Here is a 26,531-nt window from a genome sequence, read left to right as displayed (position 1 = left end):
TGTGTTACATTCAGTAGTTATAAAAATACTGTATATAAGAAATACGACTTCAAAGAAATATTACTTTGTAATTTATTGCCTTGAAATTGACTGCTGTCCCTTTAAAAACTTTTCTGAACTTTCGGGAAGACATCCCAACATGGCTCCTCTGTTAACCCTTTAACGTTTTTACCAACGTAGCTTTGAGAAGTAGTTCCTACAATGAGTTCAGCAGTTCCACCAGGTGGTTGCTAATTGCTGCTGGCTAGTCTGAAGGAGCACAGAGGGGAGGAGCTTTCTCCTTGAAGGCGGGGCTAGGTCCACCCAGGTGTTTTGGACAGCTGAATGGTTGCCATGGAGATTAAAGCTTTTGATTGCATGAAAGAATCAAAGCAACACTCCAGTTGTTTTCTAAAGTGATGTAAAGCTAAAAAAGTTGATTTTACTTCAGACTTCCCCTTTAATAAATATAGAAAACACATATTCTGAAGAAGTACCGGTTTTTCTGGCGGATTATTTCACTTATAACTTTGTAGAAAAACGTGTTGAGAGGATAAAGTTTGATTTCCGGATGTGTTTATGTGTCAGTCTGACGCATTTCTGTTTGGATGAGGACGAAGGCCAGTAATGATGGAGGGGGTGGGGGGGGAGTCTGAGCGTATCCTAGCAACAGGCTGTTTTGGAAATGGACGGGGATAGTGGGTCAGAGCCAGAACGAGATGGGAAATGAAAGGTTGACGTGGTAATTTGTGGAGGTGAAAACAATCAGAGAGGAAAGAGAGGAGATCATTTTTACAAAAAGAGCAGAAATGGTTATGTTCTGGTGGTACTGGTAAGGTGGAGCGCTCGCTGCTGAAGGTTGTGGGTTTGAATCCCAGAAGGACACATCTCCCTGAGGATGTTGGTTTTCTCCGGGTACTCCTGGTTCACACGGCAAGATTTTAAAATTGTAGGTAGGCCTGTCGCAGTTGGTTGAAAAATAAAGGAATTGCATCATAAATTCAAACAACTCAATAATTTCCATTTGTGTAATTTATAATGTTTCTCTTTCTGCCAAAAATTGGATGATGAAAGTCTTCAGTCTGGTGCTTTGTTCCCAACTAGCTCTTCATTTGTTTACAGAGACTTCATATTTAGTTTTATTTGTTGTTTATTTATTTTGTTGTTTGTTTATTTATTTTGGATATTTAAAATGTTTTCCAGCTCCAGTATTAAACGTTCATTAGAATTTAAAGTTGTTTGATCTTTGACAATCTGCTCTTTCATTATTTTGCAAAAACGGCAAAACTTCGAACACGTCCCAGGGAGGCGGGGGACATGGAGTCTGAGTGGACCGTGTTCCATGCCTCCATTGTCGAGGCGGCCGATCGGAGCTGTGGCCGCAAGGTTGTCGGTGCCTCTCACTGTGGCAACCCTCGAACCCGTTGGTGGACACCTTCGGTGAGGGATGCCGTCAGGCTGAAGGAGTCCTACTGGGCCTTTTTGGCCTGTGGGACTCCGGAAGCAGCTGATAGGTACCGGCAGGCGAAGCGGCATGCGGCTCGGGTGGTTGCTGAGGCAAAAACTCGGGCGTGGGAGGAATTTGGAGAGGCCATGGAGAAAGACTTCCGTACGGCTTCGAGGTGATTCTGGTCCACCATCCGGCGTCTCAGGGGGGGAAGCAGTACGGCACCAACACTGTTTATAGTGGGGATGGTGTGCTGCTGACCTCTACTCGGGACGTTGTGGGCCGGTGGGCAGAGTACTTCGAAGACCTCCTCAATCCCACCAACATGCCTTCCACTGAGGAAGCTGAGCCTGGGGACTCTGGGTTGGGCTCTCCAATCTCTGGGGGCGAGGTCGCCGAGGTGGATAAAAAGCTCCTCGGTGGCAAGGCCCCGGGGGTGGATGAGATCCGCCCGGAGTTCCTTAAGGCTCTGGATGTTGTAGGGTTGTGTTGGCTGACGCGACTCTGCAATATTGCATGGACATTGGGGGCAGATCCCCTGGTTTGTCAGACTGGGATGGTGGTCCCCCTGTTCAAAAAGGTGGACCGGAGGGTGTGCTCTAATTACAGGGCGGTCACACTCTTAAGCCTCCCTGGCAAGGTCTATTCAGGAGTCCTGGAGAGGAGGGTCTGTTGGATAGTCGAACCTCGGATTCAGGAAGAGCAGTGTGGTTTTCGCCCTGGTCGTGGAACACTGGACCAGCTCTACACCCTCGGCAGGGTCCTGGAGGGTGCATGGGAGTTCGCCCAACCAGTCTACATGTGTTTTGTGGACTTGGAGAAAGCGTTCGACCGTGTCCCTCGGGGAGCCCTGTGTGGGGTTCTCCGGGAGTATGGGGTACCGGGCCCTTTGATACGGGCTGTCAGGTCCCTGTATGACCGGTGTCAGAGTCTGGTCCGCATTGCCAGCAGTAAGTCGGGCTCTTTTCTGGTGAGAGTTGGACTCCGCCAGGGCTGCCCTTTGTCACCGATTCTGTTCATCACTTTCATGGACAGAATTTCTAGGCGCAGCCAAGGTGTTGAGGGCATTTAGTTTGGTGGCCTTAGGATCTCATCTCTGCTTTTTGCAGACGATGTGGTCCTTTTGGCTTCATCAGGTCGTGATCTGCAGCTCTCGCTGGAGCGGTTCGCAGCCGAGTGTGAAGCTGCCGGGATGGGGATCAGTGCCTCCAAATCCGAGGCCATGGTCTTGAGTCGGAAAAGGGTAGAGTGCCTTCTCCGGGTCAGGGGCGGTGTCCTACCCCAAGTGGAGGAGTTCAAGTATCTCGGGATCTTGTTCACGAATGAGAGAAGAGGGGAGCGGGAGATTGACAGGCGGATAAGCGCAGCGTCTGCTGTCAAGCGGGCGCTGTACCGGTCCGTCGTGGTGAAGAGAGAGCTGAGCCAAAAAGCGAAGCTCTCGATTTACCGGTCGATCTACGTTCCCACCCTCATCTATGGTCATGAGCTTTGGGTCATGACCGAAAGAACGAGATCGCGGATACAAGCGGCCGAAATGGGTTTTCTCCGTAGGGTGGCTGGGCTCTCCCTTAGAGATAGAGTGAGAAGCTCAGTCATCCGGGAGGGACTCAGAGTAGAGCCGCTGCTCCTTCACATCGAGAGGAGCCAGTTGAGGTGGCTCAGGCATCTGGTCAGGATGCCTCCTGGACGCCTCCCCGGTGAGGTGTTCCGGGCACGTCCCACCGGGAGGAGGCCCCGGGGAAGACCCAGGACACGCTGGAGGGACTATGTCTCTCGGCTGGCCTGGGAACGCCTCGGGATTCCCCCGGAGGAGCTGGAAGAAGTGGCTGGGGAGAGGGAAGTCTGGGCCTCCCTTCTGAAGCTGCTACCCCCGCGACCCGACCTCGGATAAGCGGAAGAAGATGGATGGATGGATGGATGGTTTGGTCTACTTTAATTTGACTCCAGTCCGTTTAACTAGAAAGCCTGGTCCATTTGGGAAAATGTGAATGCTAATCGAACCAAACCAGCCTACAAACCTTATTCTCGGTTTGGTTTGAATGCAAATGTGAATGCCAAGCGGACTGGAGACCGCTTCAAAGGCAGGAAGTGGACTACAGCGTAGGGCATTCTGGGTAAATACAACCAAACCAAATGCGTTAGCATATTGCTAGTGGGAGAAATGACTTGTGGTGTTTAGACAAAGACAAAAGAAAAATCCTACAACCGCTAAAATCTGACACTTCCATTTTGTTAACATTTTGTGAAGAAGAAAGTTGTGCTTCAGAGGTTTTTGTGTCGTTTCCTTCAGTGGTTCTTGGGGCAGCGCCCCCACAGGTGAGGAGAGGAATAGGTTGCTTAGAGTGATGGATTGGTTTGACTCAGAAAATGTAAAAGATTTTGCAATCGAACCAAGTCTTTGAGGTGGGAAAACACCCTTAGAGTAATCATGATAATCAGACGTCATTGAGAAGAGTCAAAAGTCAATAAAAATCTGCGATCCAGGCTTTAGACCAAATTAATAAATATTTGTGAGTGTTTGCCTGGTCACGTGGTGCGGTGTGTTTGTTTGGTTTTCCATTCACTCAGTGTGTCTGACTCTGACCTCTCTGCAGGCCCAGTAGAAAGTCTGCGGGGGTTTCTGACTGCCTTCCCTGCTTTAAGACGTCCCTGAAACACAACCTCTCACACAACACCTACATACACACTACATACATCACTCTGTGTGTGTGTGTGTCTGCTGTCACATACGCTACAGTCCCAGGCCGTGATGTGCCCTGCAACAGGGGAGAGGCAGGGGGAGTCCGCAGTTGTCCGCCATCTTTGTTCCTGTTTGGAAAGGCTTCTGCTCATTTTTCTCTGTTTATTTTAGCTTTTGTTGCTAAACTCTGTTAAAATCTGATGCTGCTAGTCAGAAGCTAATTAAACAGGAGCTGGAAGATGACAGTCAGGTCTACTGAAGTCAAGGATGAACAGCTATGTGTTTTGGTTTAGCATCATATTAAGCGCTGGCATCAGGCGTAGTGAAGGACAAACATGCCCTCGCTTTTCATGCATCACCACCAATCTTTCTGCGTGTGTGTGTGTGTCCGTGTCCTAAGGCTGTGCTGTATGGTACTCAGGCTCTCATTTAGCAGGCAGATGGAAAAGGGCAGTGCAGACCCGTCGTACTGTAAATACAAATCAGAAGAAGCACCTCACTCTGTCTGAGGTTACATGTCACCACAACAAACCGTTTCATATTTAGTACCGGGATCAACGGTTTGCTCCCTGAGGTTTGTTTTTGTTCTGCTTAAATGTTTAAGATAATCAAACAAATCAGATTTAACCTGATTTTAGATCATGGTTTGCAGTAGATGGTAGCGCTAACCCTAAAGCACTAATCATAAATATTAGTTCCACTAATGTTAAAATGTTACAGCAATACTGTATTTATCAATATGTAAGCTAGTGCTTAGAATTTATCTGGAAAATAAATTTAGGGAAAACTAAATGCACTATACATTGTCAAAGTTAGCATGATGTCAGCAAAGTAAAAAAAAAATTGCTCTGCCAAAATTTACAAAACTGAAACTTCAACACAAATGTCAAACTTTATCCAGCGGAGAGTTTACAAAACATCCAAGTAAAGTAGCTACAATATATCTGGAAAAATAATTTAGGAGAAGCTAAGTGAGCTTTCAAAGTTAGCAAAAAATTAGCTCCGCTGTTAGCAAAGCGTGGCCACCACTTACCACTTTCACTTAAGAGAAGGAATCAGATCAAACTGACTGAACTTCAGTTCACTGAGTTTATATGAGATGTTTTACACCAAGAAGGTGAGGACAGAACTGGTTTCATTTTCACACACACACACACACACAAACACACACACACAGACACTGATGTTTGCACAGCTATCTTTGCGGGGACTTTCCATTGACTTCCATTCATTTCTACAGCCTAAACCTTACCCTAACCCTATTTCTAACCCTAACCCTATTCCTAACCCTAACCATTACATACCTAACCCTAACCAACCAAAACTCAATTCATACCTTAGTCCTAAATCTGACCCCTGACCCAAAAACAGCGTTTCCCCTTGTGGGGACCAGGCTTTGGTCCCCAGACTTCGGTCCCCACAAGGGGCAGTGTCCCCCCACAACGTAGTATATGTCAGGAAAATGGTCCCCACAAGGTATTAGAAACAAACGCACACACACACCTGCTGTCTCTTTTGTAGCAGACAGGTTCCCTGCTTGTTCTCCGCTGGATGTTTGACCCAGTTTACTCTCTACAGAAACACAACAGGAAGGCCTTCATGACCTTTAAACTCTCATCATCCGTCAGCCCAGAAACATGCATATTCTCATGTTTCCCACACGGATCCTATTATGGTTAAACATGACTTGTAGCTCACATGAAAGAATAAATCCTCAAAGATTTCTGAACATCCTGTGTGAACATTCTGGACTTTGATGAGATTTTCATAGAGACACTGATGTTAATTTTATATATTATTTGTTTTATTTCTTTCATTTACAGTTAAAAATGTTGGTAAAAAAAATCTTATATTTTCTCAAAAGTCAATTCACATCACCTGAATTTTATGGCATAAAAATAAAGTTTATTCAAATCTCCATGTTTATTTTTTTAAGCTTTGATTTGTCAACAGATGTGAGAATTTTCAGATTCATCTACCAAATTATAAAATCTTTACTTATTTGCTTAAGCACTTTTTGGTATTGCTAACTAAGAAGCTAGTTGCGCTAACCATGAAGCTCTAGTCATAAACAGTTCCGCTAACGCTACACGCTATACCAAGAAGCTAATGCTACAGCGATAGATTCCACCATGTTGATGCCAGACGTGTCAATGACACAACAGTATCGTATAATTCCCTCCACAATGTCAAACCCAGGCAACCGCAGCCTAGCCCCGCCCGTTACCTGGCAACCGCAGTGACACTCCACCTGTTACCTACCAACCTGAGCTGAGCTCCAGCATGTTTGGTCAGCTGGTTTTCCTGCTGTATTTGCTGTACAATGGCTGCTGGAAAAGAGAAGAGTGTATTCGCCGGTGAACGTAAATGCTCCCTCATTTTGTTATCGCCTGAATTTACCACAAATGTCAAAAATATTATTGTAAATACTTCATAGCTCTACGTTTTCTCTTTCACTTTACATGTTGTGGTCGGGGATCCAGCTGGTTTATCTGGTTTCCAGTGAACCCAGATTTTATCTCCACAGTGTGTTCCAGCTGGCTCTCTGTTTCTGGACGATGTTTTAAAGTCTGTCCTCTTCCTGTCCCCAGTGTGTGGACGGCGTGTCGGGCGGAGACCCGTCCCTGAAGCGGGTGGCAGTGGTGGAGGATTTCTTTGATATAATTTACGCCATGCACGTGGAGATCGGCACCGATCCGGGAAAAACCCCCAGACACGCCGGCCAGAAGAAGACCTACAGAGCTGTGAGTGACGATTTCTCTCCCGCAGATCTGAAGCTGAACCAACGTTTCTCTCTGTTTGCTCCCAATTGTTTTCTTTAAAAGTTTCTGCTGGAAAGAAAATGGATTACCAACTTATTTTATTTGTTTTTTCCATTAAGTAAATGAAACCTGGAGAAGTAGGTTTTATTAATACATATTCTACCAGTTATGATGGTTGATCAACACCAGAAATGTTCGAATGTTTGCTGGTAAAAACTTTTAACTTTTAACTTTAATAAATGTTTGCTTAGAATCTGAAAATATCTTAACTGTAAGAAATGAAAAAGTTCATGTCAGTAATAATTTAAAGTAAAATGTGCTGATGACTGAGAACTCATCCAGTCAGTTTGCATTATTTATACCTAAAATAAACATAAACAGTCAACTGTGTTTCACTCAGACAGCTGCTCATGCTGCCCTCTGCTGGTCAAAACATTAACGTACAGCTACAATAAACTCATTCCTTCCTTTTCATAACTTTTCTACATAATATTACCTTACATTTTCTTCCATATATATTCTGTTTAGAAATATTTTAGATACCTTCAATTAAATAAATGACACTATCAACAATTAAGTGACAGAAGACAGATTTTTGTCATCAGAATGTAAATAATGTTTTTAAATAAATAAACATAAAAGATCATAAGAAATGATCTTCTTCAACAATTTATTCAATATTGTATAATTATAATGACTGAGAGAGTCAGAAAGAAAGAGATCTGGTGCAGCTTTACACTCGTTCTATATTTTATCTTTTGTGTACAACGGCATATCAGGGCCATTGTAGATGGAAGAAAAGTTAATTTCTGCCAAAAAATTCTGGAATTTTGAGATTAATTTCCAAAATTTACTTAAAAAATACAAGAAACTTTCTGAGCCCAAAAAGTTGAAAATTTGCAAGAAAAAACTCAAATGGTTCCAGCTCTAAAAATATTTTACTAATCTTAATATTTTTGCAGTTTGTAGCTTTACACTTATTCTAGATGTTTTATCTGTTGACTGTATATTAGGGGAAAAAAAAGAAAAAATCTGACCTTAAAGTCATAAAGTTTTGACTTTTGAAACTTTTAGAAAATTTCTGAGATTAATGTAAAAGATTTTTGAGTTTTTTCTTGCAAATCCACTTCTTTATTTATTTATTTATTTTTCTGTCTGTCTCATTAGTGACCCTAACGTGCTGCCATAATTACCTGCCTCTGTAGCTTTGTGATTTGTCACTTTTATTCATGTATATTTTTATAAACTGAAGCGAAAGTCTGTCTCGTTTTGCTTTTTGTCTGAAGGAGAGTAAAAGTTCACTGCAAAAACATGAAACCTTACCAAATATTTTTTGTCTAGTTTCCACTACAAGTATCTCAGTAAGCTTGAAAAAGGACAAAACTAACTTGTAAGTAAAATTTCAACAAGATATAGGAGTTCATTTTAAGTCACTAATTTCTTTATAAAAATAGTTTTAATTCCATTGGCAGATTATTTCACTTATAACAACACATTTTTTCCATATTGTAAGTAAAATATTCAGCAAATGGAAGTAGTATTTTTTTAAATTCAATATTAAAGAATTATTGACGTAAAACAAGCTGCTATAGTTAACCTAAAAAGTTACTTGTGAGTTAGTTTGTCTTATTTCAAGAGCAGTAAGATATTTGCACTAGAAACCAGACAAAATGCTTGGTAGGATTTTGTGCTTTTGCAGTGTACTGACAGCTTGAGTGACAGGAAGTTGCAAACATCTCTGTTTGGAAACTAAATCCAATTCTTCCCCATCTCTGCTTTACATCAGGACCAAGCTGCATCCTGACTGGACATTTCCTACATGTATTTTTCTTTCTGGGTTCATTTTTGAGTGAAAACGACTGAAATCCTGTAAAGTTTTGATGTTTTTCCATCAAAATGAAACTTCTCTTCCACTTCTCTTTGTTTTTGCCTCAGATCGCTGAGACGTACGCCTTTCTGCCCCGGGAGGCCGTGACTCGCTTCCTGATGAGCTGCGGCGAATGTCAGAAGAGGATGCACATCAGTACCGCCGGACAGGATTACAAAGGTACACGCCCATGCACACACACACCCCCACACACACACGCACACCCCCGCACACACACACACACACACCCCCACACACACACGCACACCCCCGCACACACACACACACACACACACACACACACACACACACACACACACACACACACACACACACGCACACCCCCAAGTACACACAGACACACACACACAGAAAGTCCCTGCAGCTTCAGAAATAAAAAACTTTACAAAATATTTAATCACATCTGTTTTCTGTTCCACACTGAAATAGAAAATGTTCTGTTTGCTGCTAATGTTCGGTTTCAGTAGCTCGGATGCTAATGCTAACAAAGCTGCTCCTGTTAGCGCAACATGAACACATGAATAGTCTGATCAGCGTCCAATCAGATCGTTCTGAAGCAGAAATTAACCCCTGATAAGGCGAAAGACGTGGCTTCATCTGCCATTGCTGTTGTTAGTTGATGTGTGCGTCAGATTTCCAGGCCCCCCAGAAACGTGTCATTATAAAGGTTCCTAATGGAACCTTTGTTTGTACAAAATAATAAAATTTAACACAATTAATCATATTTTTAACGCATTAAAATTATGTAATTATGAGAACATCAATTCATAAAAAAAGAAAGAAACACAGAAATTTTGTAGAAAAACTTTGAATTTTTTTAGTTTGAAAAGTTAAAAAAAAATGTTTAAATTCCAGAAAATTTCTGAGATTAATCTTAAAAGTTGTTCTTACAAATTTTAGACTTTTTGGGTTTGGGTTAGTAGAGAAATTTCCACTTTTTTCTAGAAAATTTCTGAGTGTTTTGCCCCGTTTTTGTTCTAACTGCAGCGACTCCAACACGCCGTCGTAATTATGTGTCTGTCTGTGATTTGTATCACGTTTATTTACTGCTAAAACGTGACGCCGCTCCATTTCACAGCAGAGCGTTCCGGATTGTTCCACCTTGCTCCAGTCAGGTTTTTGAGTAGTTGTGAAGCGGGGAATCTGGTTTTATATTTTATCACTCAGCCTCACCGTAGCGACTAATTTTTCAGAAATTTTCCTCTCTAAACTCATCCGTCTCTGGTGGTTTTCCCTCTTTTTAAAATTTTTCCGTCCTTGAATCCTGAATCTGGCCTCCAGCAACTCTTTGTGTGTTTTTTCCGTTTCTCTCTTCCTCCCTCCTGTCATTATCTCTCTCCATCCCCCCCTGCATCCTCATCCCTCATTAGATAAAGGAGTCATTGGAGTGTCCCGTCTCTCCTCAATTAGCCTAATTAATGGCTTTAACAATGAAAATGGCCCAGAAAACAGGATCATTTTCCACCGGGTCGGAGCGACGCACGGTGTGGGGACAAAATCACAGAAAAAAAAACTCCAGAGGAATTTAACAAAGAATTAGTTTGTATTTCTGATGTTGATTTTGTCTGGAGCTCATATGATTTAAGGCTGGGCGAACATAAAATATCAGTTTTCTGATTTTTTTCCAATTTTTTCTTTTGCTCAGTTTCTTTTCTAAAGTAGAAATGTCAGAAAATATTTCAATTATTCCTTCTTTTAGTTGTATATTGGAGTATTAGCACCGGACTACGAGAATTTCTATTTAATTACAAGAACATAGTCGTAATATTAGCAGAAATAGATCACATTTTACCAGAAAAACATCTGAAAATTACAAGAAAAATGTTGTTTTAATGAGAAAAAAGCTTCTGAGTTGTCAGGACCAGGAGTTCAGTCGGTTTGGTTCTTTATTAGAAATAAACTCGTTTGCAGAACTATTACAAAGTTCCGGTGCTGATGATAATTTGACGCCAATTTGTTAAAAACATTTATATTACGTATTACTTGTAGAACTAGTATAACTTCACGAGATGCTCAACATTCTTCACTTTAGATTTATTTTTATTTTTTTGTGATAGTTCTCGTAATGTTGGGATTTTATTCTCGTATGATTTTTACGTTTTTGTCACGTGACTTTTTTCTTGTAATTAGAAATAAAAACCTTTTGCTCACACATTATTTTTCGTCGTACAGTTTTTCGTAGAGCATTGGTGCAAAAGAAGAATCATAAATTTTTATTAATCAATCAAATTGATTTTTTCACCCTGTGCTCGTTAGAATCAGTTTACATCTGCAATAATCAGTGCGTTTTCAGAAACACACACTGTGTGTGTCACTCAGACAGGGAGCAACTAATCATCTCAAACACTGTGGGGGTTCGCACACACACCCACACACACACACACACACACACACACACACACACACACACACACACACACACACACACACACCTATGCAGAGGGTCTTTCTGTAAAGTTCAGCTGTAAATTATTAAAAGCCATTAATTGGAGCGGACCGGTTCTGGTTAATTGGTACCGGCATCAGCGGGTCGGACCGCAGGAACAATACCATCAGGTCCACTGATGGATGGATGGAGAGCAAGACATTTTCCCACCTTGTAATTTAAATAAACTGATGGTACTTCTTCAGCAACATTAAGGAATTATGGACTTAAAACAAAAGTTAGAAATTTGTGAGAAATCTTTTTTAAACATTTGAGATTATTTTAAAATTTTCTTCAAACTAACTTTGTAATTTCTGAGCACCAAAAGTTGAGTATTTGCGACACAAGGCTCAGACATTTTGAGATTAATTTTCTATTTAAATAAACAGAAAATCTTTGAGCTCAATGTCAAATATTTGAAAGAAAAAATTCTGATATTTTGATTAATTTCTTTCGTTCAAACGTCCAAAATTAAGGAATTATTGACTTAAAACAATCTCCTACTTCATGCTGAAAAGTAACTCTTAGTTAATTTTTGAAAACTTTTTTTCTTATTTCAAGTGTACTAACATATTTGCAGTAGAAACTAGACTAAAAATACTTGGTAAGATTTTGTGTTTTTGCCGTGTGGAGTCTGGTTTTGCACGGCTATATCCAGGAATTAAATACCTCCTAAAGCAAGTCAGAAAAATCTTAATAAAACTTTTCTGCTGTTTCAAAAGTCCTTTTATTACATGAAGTGACAAAACAATAAGCAGACTGGAAAATTAAAGTTCACCTGAGAGTAGATTGTTTTCCTTCATCTTTTTCTGCTTCATGCTGTTTAGTTCTGCGCCCTGAGCAGCTGTTTGGTTTCTCTCTGTGTCTGTCTGTTAATTTTTTGTGTTTTTCCCACCAGAGAACGACAGACCCACCTCTCTGGTTTCAGACGCCATCGACTTCAACGTTCCTCTCACCACCACCTACATGAAACAGATGAAGCTGCACTTCCTCAACAGCAGCAACAACAACAAGGTGGGTTCTGGTTCCCTCCGGCCCGCCGGCGCCGGTTCTGGTTGGGGCCAATCAGAGAGCAGGTCAGAGGTCAGAGAAGTTCCTCCGTCCACTGAGGGATTGTTAGTGACAGATGAGCAGAAGGAAGCCAGGAAGGAACTAAACTCTCGGTTTAAAGGAGGAGAAGAAGAAGAACCTGTGTTTTTAGTCATCCAGGATTAGTTTTAGTATTTTATTTCTCTCCCATAAGTTTACAGGACGTGTGAAAAATTATTGGAAAACTGATGTTGGTTTGTTTGTTTTTGTTGCAAATGTTCAGACACCAAAGGATAAATTTAGAAACAGAAATCAACATCAGTCAGCAAGATAAATATTTAACCTAAAACTAAATATTTAACCTCAAACTAAATATTTGACTTTTAGATAAATGTTTAAAGTAGATCTAAATACAAAGTTAGCCAACCTTAAACTAAATATTTAGTGCTAAACTAAGTACTTAGTTAGCAAGATAAATATGTAGTTATCAAGCTATATACTTAGCTACAAGCTAAGTATTTCACTCCAAACTAAATATTTAGGTACCAAGTTAAGAATGTGACCTCAAACTAAGTTTTTAGCTATAAACTAAGTATAGACTTAGCAAGCTAAATATTTAGATTAGAGATAAATATATACTGTAGTTAGTAAGTTGCGTTCTTAGCTTCAAATTAAATATTTAGCTTAAAGGTTAGTATTTAGTTAGGAAGCCAAATATTTAGTTCAGAACTAAATATGTAACTTACAAGCTAATATTTAGCATGAAACTAAATACTTAGTCAGCAAGCAAGCACCTTTTTTTTTAGATCTAAACTAAATATTTAATGATCAAACTTAGTATTTAGCCTGAAACTAGTTAGTTTTAAACTAAATATTTAGTCAATAGACTGTGTACATCCCTGGGCTGTGAGTATTATAATAGATTTTCCATGGGAAAAATTATTAATGAAATAATGTAACTGGCACGTTAAATCAATATAAAGGAATTATTGACCTAAATCAAGCTGAAAAGTTATTTTTAAGTTAGTTTTGTCTTATTTGAAGTGAACTAGGACATTTGCAATAGCAACGAGACAAAAATATGTGGTCAGATTTTGTGTTTTGTTCAATCTCTATTATTTGGTAAAAACCAGAAGTTTTCTGTTTGAAAAAGAGATGTTGGGGTAAAATCACAGCAGATTGCTGTTTTAATAAATCACCAGATAAAATGGCGTCCGTGCTGATGATGCGTGGATCTGAACCATATCGTTCTGTGTTTCTGAGCCGTTTGTTCTCCGTCTCATTATTAAGCCAAACTCGGTGACGGTTAAAGACTTCCTGCCTGAAACATGTTGAAAACTCCCACAACTGAAGTTGGACTCCATGTTGGAGAGGGCAGAGCTGCTGTCGTTTCCTGCGCCGCTCTCCATGACTATCAGCGCGCCACACACACACTCGCTGCGGTCGCCGTGTGTGTGTTGGCGCGTTGGAGCCGCGATGTCGTACAGGGGAAGCGAGGGTTGAGCTCTTTCCAATTAAGCGAAGCCTCTGAGCGTCGAGTTAATTAGTCGAGGAGAGAGATGAACGGCGAAGTGCCAATTTACTCTGGAATGCCGATACGTCTTTCTGTCTGCATGTCTCACACACATAACACCCACAAACACATAAAATGTGTCTAAAACAGTGCCAGAATCCTCCCCTTAAATTTATCTCCCACCAATAAACACAGTTTGACCTGAAAACTCACCTGAACCACCTGAACCGAGTCGGATGTTTGACAAACTGAACATGTTGCTGCTGAAGTGGTTCTGGATCACCGGTCTGATTTACAGAGAGAAGCCGACCAGTTCTGCTGTATGTTACCGTCTTTTTAAATCATACTAAATGAAGCGTGACCATTTCTGAGATTTGGTTTAATTAACAGATATAAACAGATTTTATTCTCATTCAGTTGTACATTTAAAATGTACATATCGAGCTAAATTTTATTGCAAGGCTCCAATAATAATAAAATAAGTAATAATAAAAAGTATCAATATAAGTATATACATATAATAATATGGAGTCACAGACTCGTTGCCCTAGCAACTGACCACAACGCCATTATTTCACAGGATTCAACACGAAATAACACTCCAACATTTCCCACACAAACATTCAGTTACAGTTTTATGTTTTCAGGTTGATGGTTAATTTGTGATTATTAATAAGTGATCGCTGTGGTAGATTAGCTAGCGTTGCTATTAGTTGAGCTAACACAGCTGTGGTAGATTAGCTAGTGTTGCTATTAGCTGAGCTAACACAGCTGTGGTAGATTAGCTAGTGTTGCTGTTAGATGAGCTAACACAGCTGTGGTAGATTAGCTAGTGTTGCTATTAGCTGAGCTAACACAGTGGTGGTAGATTAGCTAGCGTTGCTATTAGCTGAGCTAATACAACGGTGGTAGATTAGCTGCCATTGCTATTAGCTGGGTTAACACAGCGGTGGTAGATTAGCTACTGCTGCTATTAGCTGAGCTAACACAGTGGTGGTAGATTAGCTAGCGTTGCTATTAGCTGAGCTAACACAGCACTGGTAGATTAGCTAATTTAATCACCTGCTCTACTGATGATCTGTCAGAGTTGGAGTTTAGGTCGCCTTTTTTTCTTATTTTTTAACTGAACTGAAACTCATTGAATTCCACAGCAAATCTACATGTTAAGTTTGCCATAGTCAAGCTAGCATAACTAAACTACTTTCCTCTCCTTGCTATTTTCTTGTTATCTAGTTGACGTAGTGTTGACAATTTGTAGCAACGCACTGCTTCCCTTTTTTTTAAAATTTATATATCACGCCTGCATTTAAGATTTAGCACGTTATGTTGACAACTTGATAACTAAAACCAATGGTAGCTATCGTTTCATCATCTAATGTTTTAGCAATATAAAAAGTACTTGAATTACTGACTTAAAACAATCTCCTATATGTTGATGAAAATATACCTGTAATTTAGTTTGGTCTTATTTTCAGTTTAAGATATTTGCACTAGAAACTAGACAAAATACTTCATAAGATCTTGTGCTTTTTTGCATTGAGGCATAGGAAAGAATGTCAAATATTTTGATATTTTGAGGTATAAATTGTATATGGAACATTATTTAATTCGGATGGTTAGTGACATCATCTGTGATAAAAACCACGAAAACTTAAATTGTGTGAACTCAGTAGAAGATATTCATATTCAGTCAGATGAAGTTCATCGTTACATAACTAATTTAAGCGTTATTTTTTTTAAAGACTGTAGTCGTCCTTCAGGATATTTTCTCTGAAAATCTTTTTTCTGTGACCTTAAAGCAGCTTTAACAGTGCAAGGATGTGCCGCCATGTGCAGTCTGTACATGTCCACCCAGACGCAGCCGTACAGAAACATGCAGTGTGTGTTTCAGCGTGCAGAGCGCTCTCAACAAGGGAAGGTCACCATCTTTTGTCAAAGTTGTTCTTATGTGGGAGTGAGGATAAAGTTGAATATCTCACCAGGAGAAAGACACATTCCTGCTTTTACTTCTACCTTTATTTTTTACTCTGGAAATTAATTTCCTGGCGCATTAAATCTACCCAGAAGGTTTTTTTCTGATCATTTCAGGTGTAAGGCTCACTGAGATTAAAATCTGAATAATAAAGGATTTAGTCTGAGATTGTTACATAGTGGTTAAGACTGCCACTCTAAACTGTATGTAAATCTCTATTTGCAATATAGATCTGGACATTATGGCTGAAAAACACATCATGATATTAGCGTTTCATATTAGTCGATATTGATAATTATTACTTAGTTTTTTGTTTTAAATATCTTAAATACAGCCAAACTGTTGTCATAACCTTTCCTGTTTTATCCACAGTTTTCTCTAAACTACGTTGTTTTTTATTTTTAAGCAGTAATGAGGCGAAACTTTAAACTGCTGCTGCTCCAGTTACTCAGCAGGTTGTTGCTAGGTAACCAAAGAGTGAGTGAGTGAGTTAGTTGAAGCCACCAACCTAGCTTAGCTAGCTGAGAGGTTGATCCCCCAGAATGCTGTTTGGCCTGAACAAAACACATATTCTGTTTTGTGGAGCGAATTTGCAGCATTTGATGCTTGTTGTTGTTTTTGCTATTTGCTTCCATTTTCTGTGGTCGCGTTATTTTTCATTTGCAGTGTTATTCTGTTGTGTCTTTATGTTTTGGATTTATTCACGTGTTTGCCAGTGATGAACACTTTCCAAGCAGAAAGCTTCATCTTTAGTTTATAATCATTTCTAAAAGTCCAAACGTGAGAAAACGCAGCTAAAATGAACCCAAACGTGGACTGAAGGTGTCCAAGTCCTCCACTATTTCCATTAAAACACATCCCAGGCCTCCGACATTCGGCCCATCCCTTTCTCTCCTGCCATCCGCCCCTCGTCCCAATTCAATAAGAGGAGGAAATTAGCCAGCGTGCTTCCTGGCAGTGGGGGGGATGCAGACGATGTGGTGAAAGGGTGGAAATGTTTGAGGAGCGAGAGGAGAAGAGACCATGAAGAGAGGGAGGTTCTGGTGTGGAGAAGAGGGATAAAGAGATGGATGTAAGGACATGGAGAAAAGAGAAAATGTGCCTCTGATTGTGAGGGATGTTTATTTTTGTGGGGGGAGGGAGTTCAGAGAAGGAATTAAAAAGAATGACATGCTTCATTATTATTTGTAGCCTCCCTCCGTCTGCCTATTACTGCAGCTACCTCCAGAGAAAAGACGTTTCATTAATTTAGGGAGGAGGGGTGTGTGTGTGCGTGCGTGGGGGTAGGCGTGTGTGTGTGTGTGTGTGTGTGTGTGTGTGTGTGTGTGTGTGTGTGTGTGTGTGTGTGTGTGTGTGTGTGTGTGCGTGTGGAGGTGAGACACACTGTTAGATTAAGGTCTGGTTGAAAGTCTGAAACAAAATTACAGGAACACGGTGGATCCTTGTAACCACAACGGTCTGCCAATGCTAAAAACATTGATAGCTGCATATCTTAATAATTCAAACACCTAAATCTGTCGCAATTAGCAGTTAATCAATTAATTGCATAATAAATTAAATTGAGCCTGATCATTTTCATTCTGATGATTAATATTTTGTTTACAGATGCATAATCCATTTAATTAAGAATTTTGGTTATGAGTGTTTTTTATTCTTGTTTTATTTATTGTTTTTGGTTGTTGTGTTTTATTTTGGATATTTGAAATATCCTCTAGTTCCAGTGTTAAGTGTTCTGTACTAAATTGAAGTTTATTGGTCTGTAAGAGGTCAAACTTGCATAAACATACATTAATGTGCACAAATACACACTGTAGTAACTGTCTGATTCTAGCGTAGAAGCCAACATGTTTCTTAGCTCCATTCTAGCCAATCAGCACCAAGAAAAACAAATGGAGCTCCTGGATTGGCTGCTTTGAAAAACGCCAGCCAATAGCATGCCAAGTAGCATACAAGTTTTACAGTATTAAAGTTTTCTTAGCTGCATTTTTGTTTAGATATTTTGATGTGCTCTACTTTAAAGATCCAGTGAATAGACAAATAATTTCGAAAAATCCACAAATTGTGAAGCGCGAATACACCTCGGCCAAAGTGCATGTTTAGTTTGTAAAGTTTCTTCGTGCAAAGCTTTAGTTGTTTTATTTTATTTTTTTAAAATGAACTTGTTTCAAAATGTTAAAATGTATTTAAAATAATGAAACTTTGAAAGACCTTTGTCAAAAAATAGATTTTGAGAGTAATTTACAATGTGTATATAATAGTTGAACATACATTTATGAAACTTACTATTTCTTCAAATTTTACCTTTTCAAATAATTTTAAAATGGTATTTTTTTCAAAGTATTTTTTCACTTTTAAATCTTTTAAATTTTATTTTGTCAAATTATTTTTTTCAGTTTTAATTTTTGTTGATTTTTATTTTTTCAGAGTTTATTTTTGTCTAATTTCATTTTTGAAAAGATTTTATTTATTTTAAAGATATTTTTTATGAGTTTTACGTAAATCTGTTTTCCGCTCTTCTGGGGGCGGGACTTCCTTCGTACGGTGGCGGGAAAACGCATTTCTGCTTGTCGAGCGGACGTTAGCAACAGCATTTCTGTTGGCCGGTGTGGGCCAATAGAAACGTTCGGGCGTTTCTATTGGTCAGATTGGATAGTTACGAAGCGCTGCTTCTCGTTCTGCGTTGACTGCATAGACAACGGCAGGATGCTGAAGAGAACGAGTGAGTATAATCAAACCAAAATAAAAATAAATTCCTGCTGTTCTAACAACAAGAAACGAAAAATTTCACGACTTCAGTATTAACACTTCATGATTTTAGGAATTGTATAAATAATATCTGGTTTTTCGTAATAAAAATTCCACCCAAAGTGTTGCGTTTCCACCAGGGGCGTGACCTTTGACACGCGGTATCGTCGCGGCCATCTGCTGTGGTCCTTCGGTGTTCTCCGTCTAATAAAGCAGAAACGCCATGGAAACGGTGCTGCAAGGGAAATCCCCTCTGTGCTCTAAGTTCTCCTTATTTACTGTTTACTGGCACAAAAAGCAACAGTAGCTTTGTTTCACTGCGGATTTTCCCTTTCTGATGCATCCTGGAGGTAAAACCGCTGCCCCTTCCCTGACCAGATGAAACATAAATGCAGAAATAAGGATTAGGATAAACAAACAGTTAACACTTGTGCAGAAGAGGTTGGCGGGAAACAGTGGATGAACTTAAAGCCCAGAGGAGCTTTAATGTGCGGCTCTGTTTCCATGGTGTTTCTGCTTTATTGGTCTGTGCTCACCAGAGAGGCAGCCATTTGGGGATTTTTTTTTGTTTCACTGTAAATGAACAATATATATGCGGCATAATTCACTGTTTTTGGGCACTGACTCATTTTAACCCAGCCTGTGCTTCCACCCTCCGCCTGTAGGGGGCAGCTGTGGTGCATACTTTAAAAACAATGGTCCATCCTAATGTTAAATATTTTCCCAACATGTTCCCATTGTATCTTTAAAAAATATGGAAATATTTCTTCTTTTACTGGTACAAATTAATGCTTTTTCCTCTTCAGTTCAACTATACCTTGGCAATAAATGCTTTTGAGTTTTTTAGTCAAGTAGCCATAATAAAAGTTGAGATTTAAAATAAAATGAATGCAACCAGAGACGCACAGAGCAGAAATATGACACATCTTAAGGAAAACTAAGCCAAAAATGCAGACATTTGCAAACTAAATAATTAGTTTTAAACCAAACACTAAATTAGCTAACTAAGTATTTAGCCTTAAACTAATCAGCATAAAACCAAATATCTGGTTAACAAGATAAATGCGTAGTGTGAAGTCAAATATTTCATTAGCATGCAAAATATTTTTGCCTCAAACTAAATTGTTTAAAACAAAAATATTTAGTTTGCATGCTAAACATTTCAAATTAAATATTTAATTCAGAGCTAAATTTGGAGATTGAGGTTAAATATTTAGTTAGCAAGCTAAATATTTAACCTCTAAAAATATTTAGTTGGAAATAAGTATTCACTCAACAAGCTAAATATTTAGCCTCAAACTAAATAACACTAAATGTTTAGTGAACAAGTTAAATAATTTTTAGAGTAAAAAGATAAGAAAAAGTTTTATTGTCCACCAATGTGGAAATTTTCCTTCAAACTAAATATGTAGTTCTAAACCAAATACATAGATAACAAGCTAAGTATTTAACCTAAAATTAAATAGCTTAAAACTGGTGTGCAAAACATTTATTTAGCTTCTATTGTTTGAATCAGAAATATTTAGCCTCAGACTAAAGAGCTTAAAGCATAAATATTTTGCTTCAAACTAAATATTTAGTTAATAATCTTAGTATTCAGCGTTGCATTAAATAGCGTAAAACTAAATATTTAGTTTGCATGTTAATATTTGGTTTGAATCTTAATAACTAGCTTAAAACTAAATATTTAGTTTGATGTATAGGTTGAAATTAAATATTTAGTGCGCAATTTCAAATTCAAAATTATTTTACTAATCCCAAAGAATTAACAAATTAATTAATTAGTAGGGCTAATTATTTAGCTTACTAGTTAAATATTAGCTTCAAGCTAATTACATACAAATATTTAATTTGAAGATAGATACTTAGTTTGGTAATTAAGTATTTAGTTCGAAACTGTGACATTTATAAATTAATTATTAACATGGTGAAAACATGACTTTGAAAAATTAACCTCCATTTAAAAAAAAATGTTATTTGCTAAATAACCAAAATTAATAAATTTTATCTGTAGTTTTATCCATAAATTACTTTGGTCTGTTTGTTTTTCCTCCTGTGTTTTGGACCGAAGAAGCGGAAGTAGCTGGTCGTCTCGTGCATTTGGTTTGTAGATAAATAAACTCCCCCCGCCCCTCCCTCCGCGTGTTGACCCCGCCCCCGTGATGTCATCAGCCGTGGCCACGCCCCTTCTGGTTGCCACAGAGTCTTGAGGGTCCCGCTGAGTGCGCTCACTCCCTGCCTGTGTACAGCAGCATATACTGTCCATTTAAATTCACACTGTAGAGGGAAAAACCCGCAGAAAGCGAATGAATAAACATTTTTAGACATAAAAAACAGATAAAACAGATAAAAACAGACGACGGAGGTTGATGATCGTAATTTCGGAGAAGTGAAGGTAAGAAGGCGTCTTCGGCATGCGCTTTATTATTTATTTATCAGTGTGGGCTCCGGAGTGTTTTCCTCCGGTCGCGGTGCTTCCCGCATGCCGGTGACTGAGCCGCTGGTTCCGCTCGGATCGCTCCCAGAACCGCAAACGGAGCGGTAATTAGCGCCGGTTTGTTTGCGTGAGGAGTTGCTGCTGGCTGGGGTCGATGTGCGGGTTCACCGGGCCGCTGCGTCCTGCGGCAGCCAGGCTCCGGGCTCATCATCATCATCTTCATCATCGCTATTCATGAGCGTGCTGCTGCCCCGCGTGCTCACATTGTTCTGGGTCTGCTCCGGCGCGCGCCACGGTGTGTTCGTGGGACGTCCGCGCGAGCTTTTAATTGATGCGCGTGCGCCCGTGGATGGATGCGGGGTGGATGATGGGTGGGTGGTTGCTAAGGAATGACCAAGCACCGCACTGAGGACCAATTGGCGCCGCGTGCCGAGCATTCAGACAGCTTGCGTGTTTCTGCGTGTTTCTGCGTGTTGTGTCTTTAGTTTCCGGCTGAATCGATGTGAATATCATGAAGGCAACAAGTCAAAATGAGAATAAAATCCACCTTCCGGCCAATTTAAGTATCAAAACATGATTAAATTTAATTTGATTTGTTGCCTTGGTTCTGAAACTATTTTAAGTTTGACACAAACAACCAGCAGATTTCTTTGAAAGAACTTTAGACCCAAAAAATTTAACTAAATCTATTTTTTCCCCCTTATAATTCTGACTGAAAGACAAACGAACACCTGGAGAAACCATATTTAATGACAGACAGGTGACTTGTTGAACACATCAGATTTGTTTTTTAAAATTGTATTTTATATAACATATTGAAGTCATAATTCTGAGGGGAAAAAGTCAGATTTGGGAAATTAAAATCAGAATTTGGAGATTATTTCTATTGTTTTATTATTTGGAGTCAAATTGAGATTAAAATCAACTGTCCTTATAATTTACATATCAAGACCTGATCAAATTTTATTTAATTTATTGTTCTGGAACTGCATCTGTTAGACTCAAAATAATCATAAAATTTTATGGAAGAGCAGTAAAGCCAAAAAGTGAAGCAAAAAACTGATTTTTTTTCTTAGAATTTTGGACACCTGTGAGAAACCAGGTATAACAGCAGAGATGCAATTTACTTTTTTACATTTTATTTTATGTAGGCTTTAAAGTCGTAATTCTGAGAAAAAAAGTCATAATTGGGAGATAGACGTAATAATTTGGAGAGAAAAAGTAAACTTTTTCTTCGACTGATGTGAGCACATTTATCTCTGTGAACAAAGAATAACCTGTGGGGTTGTGTGTTAATATCTCACGCTCGCTCAGTACGTGTCCTGGCAATCGCTAGCAACTTCATCAAATAAAGCGACAAGAGACACATAAATGATTGAATGAACGATGGAGGAGACGATGCGGTGGCTCGTTTACCTGCAGACTGAGAAAAGCGCGCCACAGTGACAACGTTTTTAATGTTAGCCTAGCCATGGCTAGCTGGCTAGATGAGGCAGAGCTCTAGCTAGCATGGATGTTAGCCTGTGGTACAAGCAACCTTTTGCGTGACTTTGTGCCACCAACCGGAGCGTGGTGAGATTGATGGGAGCGCATATTTCTCTGTGAACAAAGAATAATGTGAGGCGTTGTGTGTTTACACCTCACACACTCGCTCAGTATGTGTCCTGGCACGTTCTAGCAACTTAGCGAAGCCTACCAGCCAACCACAGACCGGTCTTTTTCATCCAATCAGAGTATTCCTTGTAAATCCTGGATAAATAACAACCAATAAATAATAATACTGCACCAAGCGGTAGGCATTACTAAACCAAATGGGAGGATTTAGGAATATACAAGAACATTTTATACCCAAATAATATATTATTCAAGCATACAAATACGCAGCACTGTCCATATTTCTTTTAAGTTAAATATGACCAACATTACATAGTTTATTGTAATATCTACTGATTAATTAATTATTGTTTAGCTAAAGTGCAAATATGCATTTATTTTAATTATATTTTATTGTACATGCCTCTTTTAAGACTCTATAGTTGGTGTTTTAGTATCATGTCTTTCAATAACACATAATTACCTGCTCATGTTTTCAGATTTCCTCTCAACGTTTAATTTTTTTTGACACATAAACTCCTCCACCAACATTTAGCTAGTTTTCTGAGGGAAAACCTTTAATCCTCTCAGAGCAGCGCTCTGCATCCCAAGGTGCTGAATTTGATCCAGAACTGATAAATTCAGTCATTTCAGCGACTTTTGGTGGGAGAAGTGTTTGTCCACACGGCAGAGCGGACAAACTTCAGGCTCCCTGCTGGTAAAAACGAGCGTTTCTCTGTGTTTATGTGTCGGTTCCCGCTCTAAACGTTTGATCCATTTCTGCGGTGAATATTCTCTGATCTGCCACTTTTACAACCGAAGGTCAAACGCCAAGTTCTGCTGATTCAGGCGTCTGAATATTGACGTGTGAAGTCAGCACATTCAGCTGAGAATTCAGGTTTGATTTCACACAGTGGAGGTTCCTGCGTTAGCGTAGGGATGAAGCTCCAGCCGGCCTCGGGGATATGAAAACCCTGCGGCACACGAAGGGTTAAAGTGCCCCTCCCTGCCGTTAAGGAGGACGAGAAGAGACGCTCCTCAGATAAATCCCTATGCGAGGATCGACTCGGTTTCCCTCCGCTCCAAAATAACTCCGGTTTTCCCTGACCTGGCCATATGCACGACAGGAGGCCGAGGAAGATGGAGCGCTAATCTCCTCTTCCTCTCTATCCTCTTCCTCGCTCCTCTGGACAGGAGGCGCTCTATTTCTGTCTGCAGCTCCTGATTTCGCTTTTCTTCCTCCTTACGTTTGAAACAATTCCCTCAGAGTTCAGATTATACGCATCTGGCTATTTTTATTTTCCACTTTTTAAAAAAATTTGACTCTGAAATGGACACGAAGATATAGAAATATTGTTTCCAGTATTAGAAATTTAAAAAATAAGCAGGAATTTGCTTTAAAGGTAAAAAATAAAGTGGTAATTAATCAATCATTCGCTGCTCTTTCATCCAATTGACATGCAGATTTTGAGAACTTTAAAAATGTTGCAAAAAAAACCCAACCAATTATGTCATTTAATTTTTGAGTAAACTTTTAAAATATTGAAAAAAAAATACAAATCATGTAAATGTGCAAATTTTGAGTGAGGAACTATAATGTCTCAAAAAAATAAATAAAAAAATGCGACTCAGCTAAATTTCGTGCCAATTTTGAGCAAACTTAAAATATTGCAAAAGATAAGGGATGCATATTATTTAATTTTTATGCGAATTTAGAGCAGACTTTTAAAATGACGCAGAAAAGAAAATCCAAAGTAGCCATGTTTCCATCCACAGGCTACGCAGAACGTAATTTTGTCAGAAGTTGACGCTGTATGGAGGTTTGGACTTTGAAACTTGATTTTCGTGCCTCTGGTAAGGCACAGACCCATCAGTTTATGGGAGCATTTTCTGATTCTGATTAGTTGGAAAATTTGTTTCAGTCATTATTAGTCAGTGGTAACTCTAGACAGGTGGATTTTACCTTTGACTTTAAGGAACTCTGTTCCGTCTCTTGCAGTTTTCATGAAGTTTGTTCCAGATTTGTGGTGCATAGAAGCTGAAAGCTGCTTTTCCATGTTTGGTTCCAGAGATGCAGATCAGAACCAGACACTGTTCTGCTCTGCAGTAATTGATGCGACTAAAGACAAATGCATGGATGAGTTTCTCTAAATCTTGCAGAAACTTTACTCCTTTAATCCTGGAAATGTTCTTCAGGTGATAGAAGTCCGACTTTGTAACCGTCTTTATGTGTCTCTCAAGGTCCAGATTTCAGGCAGATCTCTGGTTTCCAGCTGTAAAAACTGAAGCTGTGCATTGACTCTAGATCTATAACTCTAGATCGTTCCCCTTTAGGTCCAAAGATAATAATTTCAGTTTTGTTTCTGTTCAGATGGAGAAAGTTTGATTTGGGTTTGGAGTCTCCTGTAGAGCCAGAAGTTTATGTGATTTTTTCTATTCTCTCTTGTCTTGTTTCTTTAAACGTGTCCTTCTTGTGTCTCTCATGTTTGAAACAAGCAGAGGTTAAATCAGCCCTGAAACTGAAGCAGTTAGATAAAGGACTCTAAATGGGTCTGAGGAGCTTTAAGCCTGGAGATTTGTTCTGCGTCCTTTGACCCCATCTCTCTGTGTAAACCCTGGATAACGACAGTTTAAGGGTAATTCAGTGTCAGTTTACAGAACAGCAGCGTGGCATTCAGGTTCAGCTCCGTTACTGATCTGAGGTGAGAGTCGAGTTGGTGAGCAGCGAGTCGAAGGAGCTCAGCAGCGTTTGCTGGGCGACGCCAACATGGTCCAACCGTGACCTTTGCCTGGACTAATCCTGGCCGTGTTTTCCTCGGATTGCTTCCTGGAGGGGAAAGGGGTTAATCGTCGTGCTTCAGGCAGATTTGTGACTGACCGGATTAAGTGGTGCGCAGAGTGTTGGACACGCCGCTAATCTCCACTATCTGTGCCCCTGTTGCTGTTGGGACAGAGGTGACGGACTGACCGGTCACAGGCTGCCTGACGTAGCCGAGTTCCTCCACTGGTTCACCAACTAGTTGCTCCTTTTGATTGGTTGGATGAGTTCTACAAGTTTATGATTCAAACCACGTTTTATTCTGTTTTGGGACTCTACAGTCATTAAAAGTGACCTATTACACTTCCTTGAGCAGGTTATAATAGGTCTATGGGCTACACAAAACATTTTAATCACATTTTCTGTGGGGTTTTAGTCTGCTCACTTCTGCCTATGTTGAGCTGTTTAAGAGTTTCTGTCACTTTAAATCCAAATAATCTGCTGCTGGCCACGCCCCCTAAATTAAATGTTTACACTCGTACATGAAAATGTCCGCAAACAGATGCACAATTATTCAACCGTACAGTTTTGAAAAGCAGAAGTGGAGCCTCCTGCACAACCAACAAGAATTCAGCGAGTGGTTTCTGGATTATAAGTCAATAGCAACACTGTGAAAGTGTATTTTTGGTCTAGCCTCTAGTGTTAGTACACTTGAAACAAGACAAAACTAACTTACAGGTAACTTTTTAGCTTGAAATAGCAGCTTGTTTTAAGTGAAAAAGTCCTTAACATTGACAAAAAAGTAGTGGTTATAAGTGAAATAATCACTTAGTTTTGTCTTTGAAATAAGAAAAGCTAACATACAGGCTTATATTTCTTGCTGAAAAGTTGCTTGTAAATTAATTTGATCTCATTTCAAGTCTATTAAGATAGTTACAGTGGAATCTAACGTTTTTCCAGTGAAAACACTTTTGTTCCAGCAGCCATTGTACAGTGCATACAGCTGACCAAAAGTGTTGGAACTCTGCCTGGAGGCTAGGTAGCGGGCGAAGTTCCGTTGTGGTTCCTAGGTAGCTAGCAGAGTTCTGTTGTCGAATGTGACTTAATAATCGGGAGGTTTTTGAAACTTCTCATTTTCCAGACACCAAAATAATATAAAGTTATTGTCAGAAATTGGCTGTCTTTTATTCTATTCTATTTTATTTCTTTGTATTTCTTATAATTTAAATTTCATTTTCTTTTACATTATTCTATTTTGCATTTCAGTTGTTGTAGTTTTTTGTTGGTAAATAGTTTACCGTTT

General features: G+C 39.5%; 1 protein-coding gene across 2 annotated transcripts in view; it reads left to right on the top strand.

The window, feature by feature from the left end:
- Nucleotides 1-26,531, top strand: part of LOC102236070 (nucleolar protein 4-like) — an 84,406-nt gene that overhangs the window by 4,931 nt on the left and 52,944 nt on the right. The window contains exons 2-4 of one of the 2 annotated variants that reach the window (XM_023338332.1): nucleotides 6,698-6,850; nucleotides 8,804-8,915; nucleotides 12,080-12,195. In XM_023338332.1, coding sequence (XP_023194100.1) covers nucleotides 6,698-6,850; nucleotides 8,804-8,915; nucleotides 12,080-12,195 — 381 coding nt within the window. Of the gene's footprint in view, nucleotides 1-6,697; nucleotides 6,851-8,803; nucleotides 8,916-12,079; nucleotides 12,196-20,653; nucleotides 20,836-26,531 lie in introns of those variants that run through there. The other variant, XM_023338401.1, reaches the window with a different exon arrangement.

Source organism: Xiphophorus maculatus, chromosome 1 (assembly GCF_002775205.1).
Source record: "Xiphophorus maculatus strain JP 163 A chromosome 1, X_maculatus-5.0-male, whole genome shotgun sequence".
NCBI classification, from domain to species: Eukaryota; Metazoa; Chordata; class Actinopteri; order Cyprinodontiformes; family Poeciliidae; genus Xiphophorus; species Xiphophorus maculatus.
The sequence above is the reverse complement of the archived record's forward strand: the minus strand, read 5'-3'. Positions and strand labels throughout refer to the sequence as shown.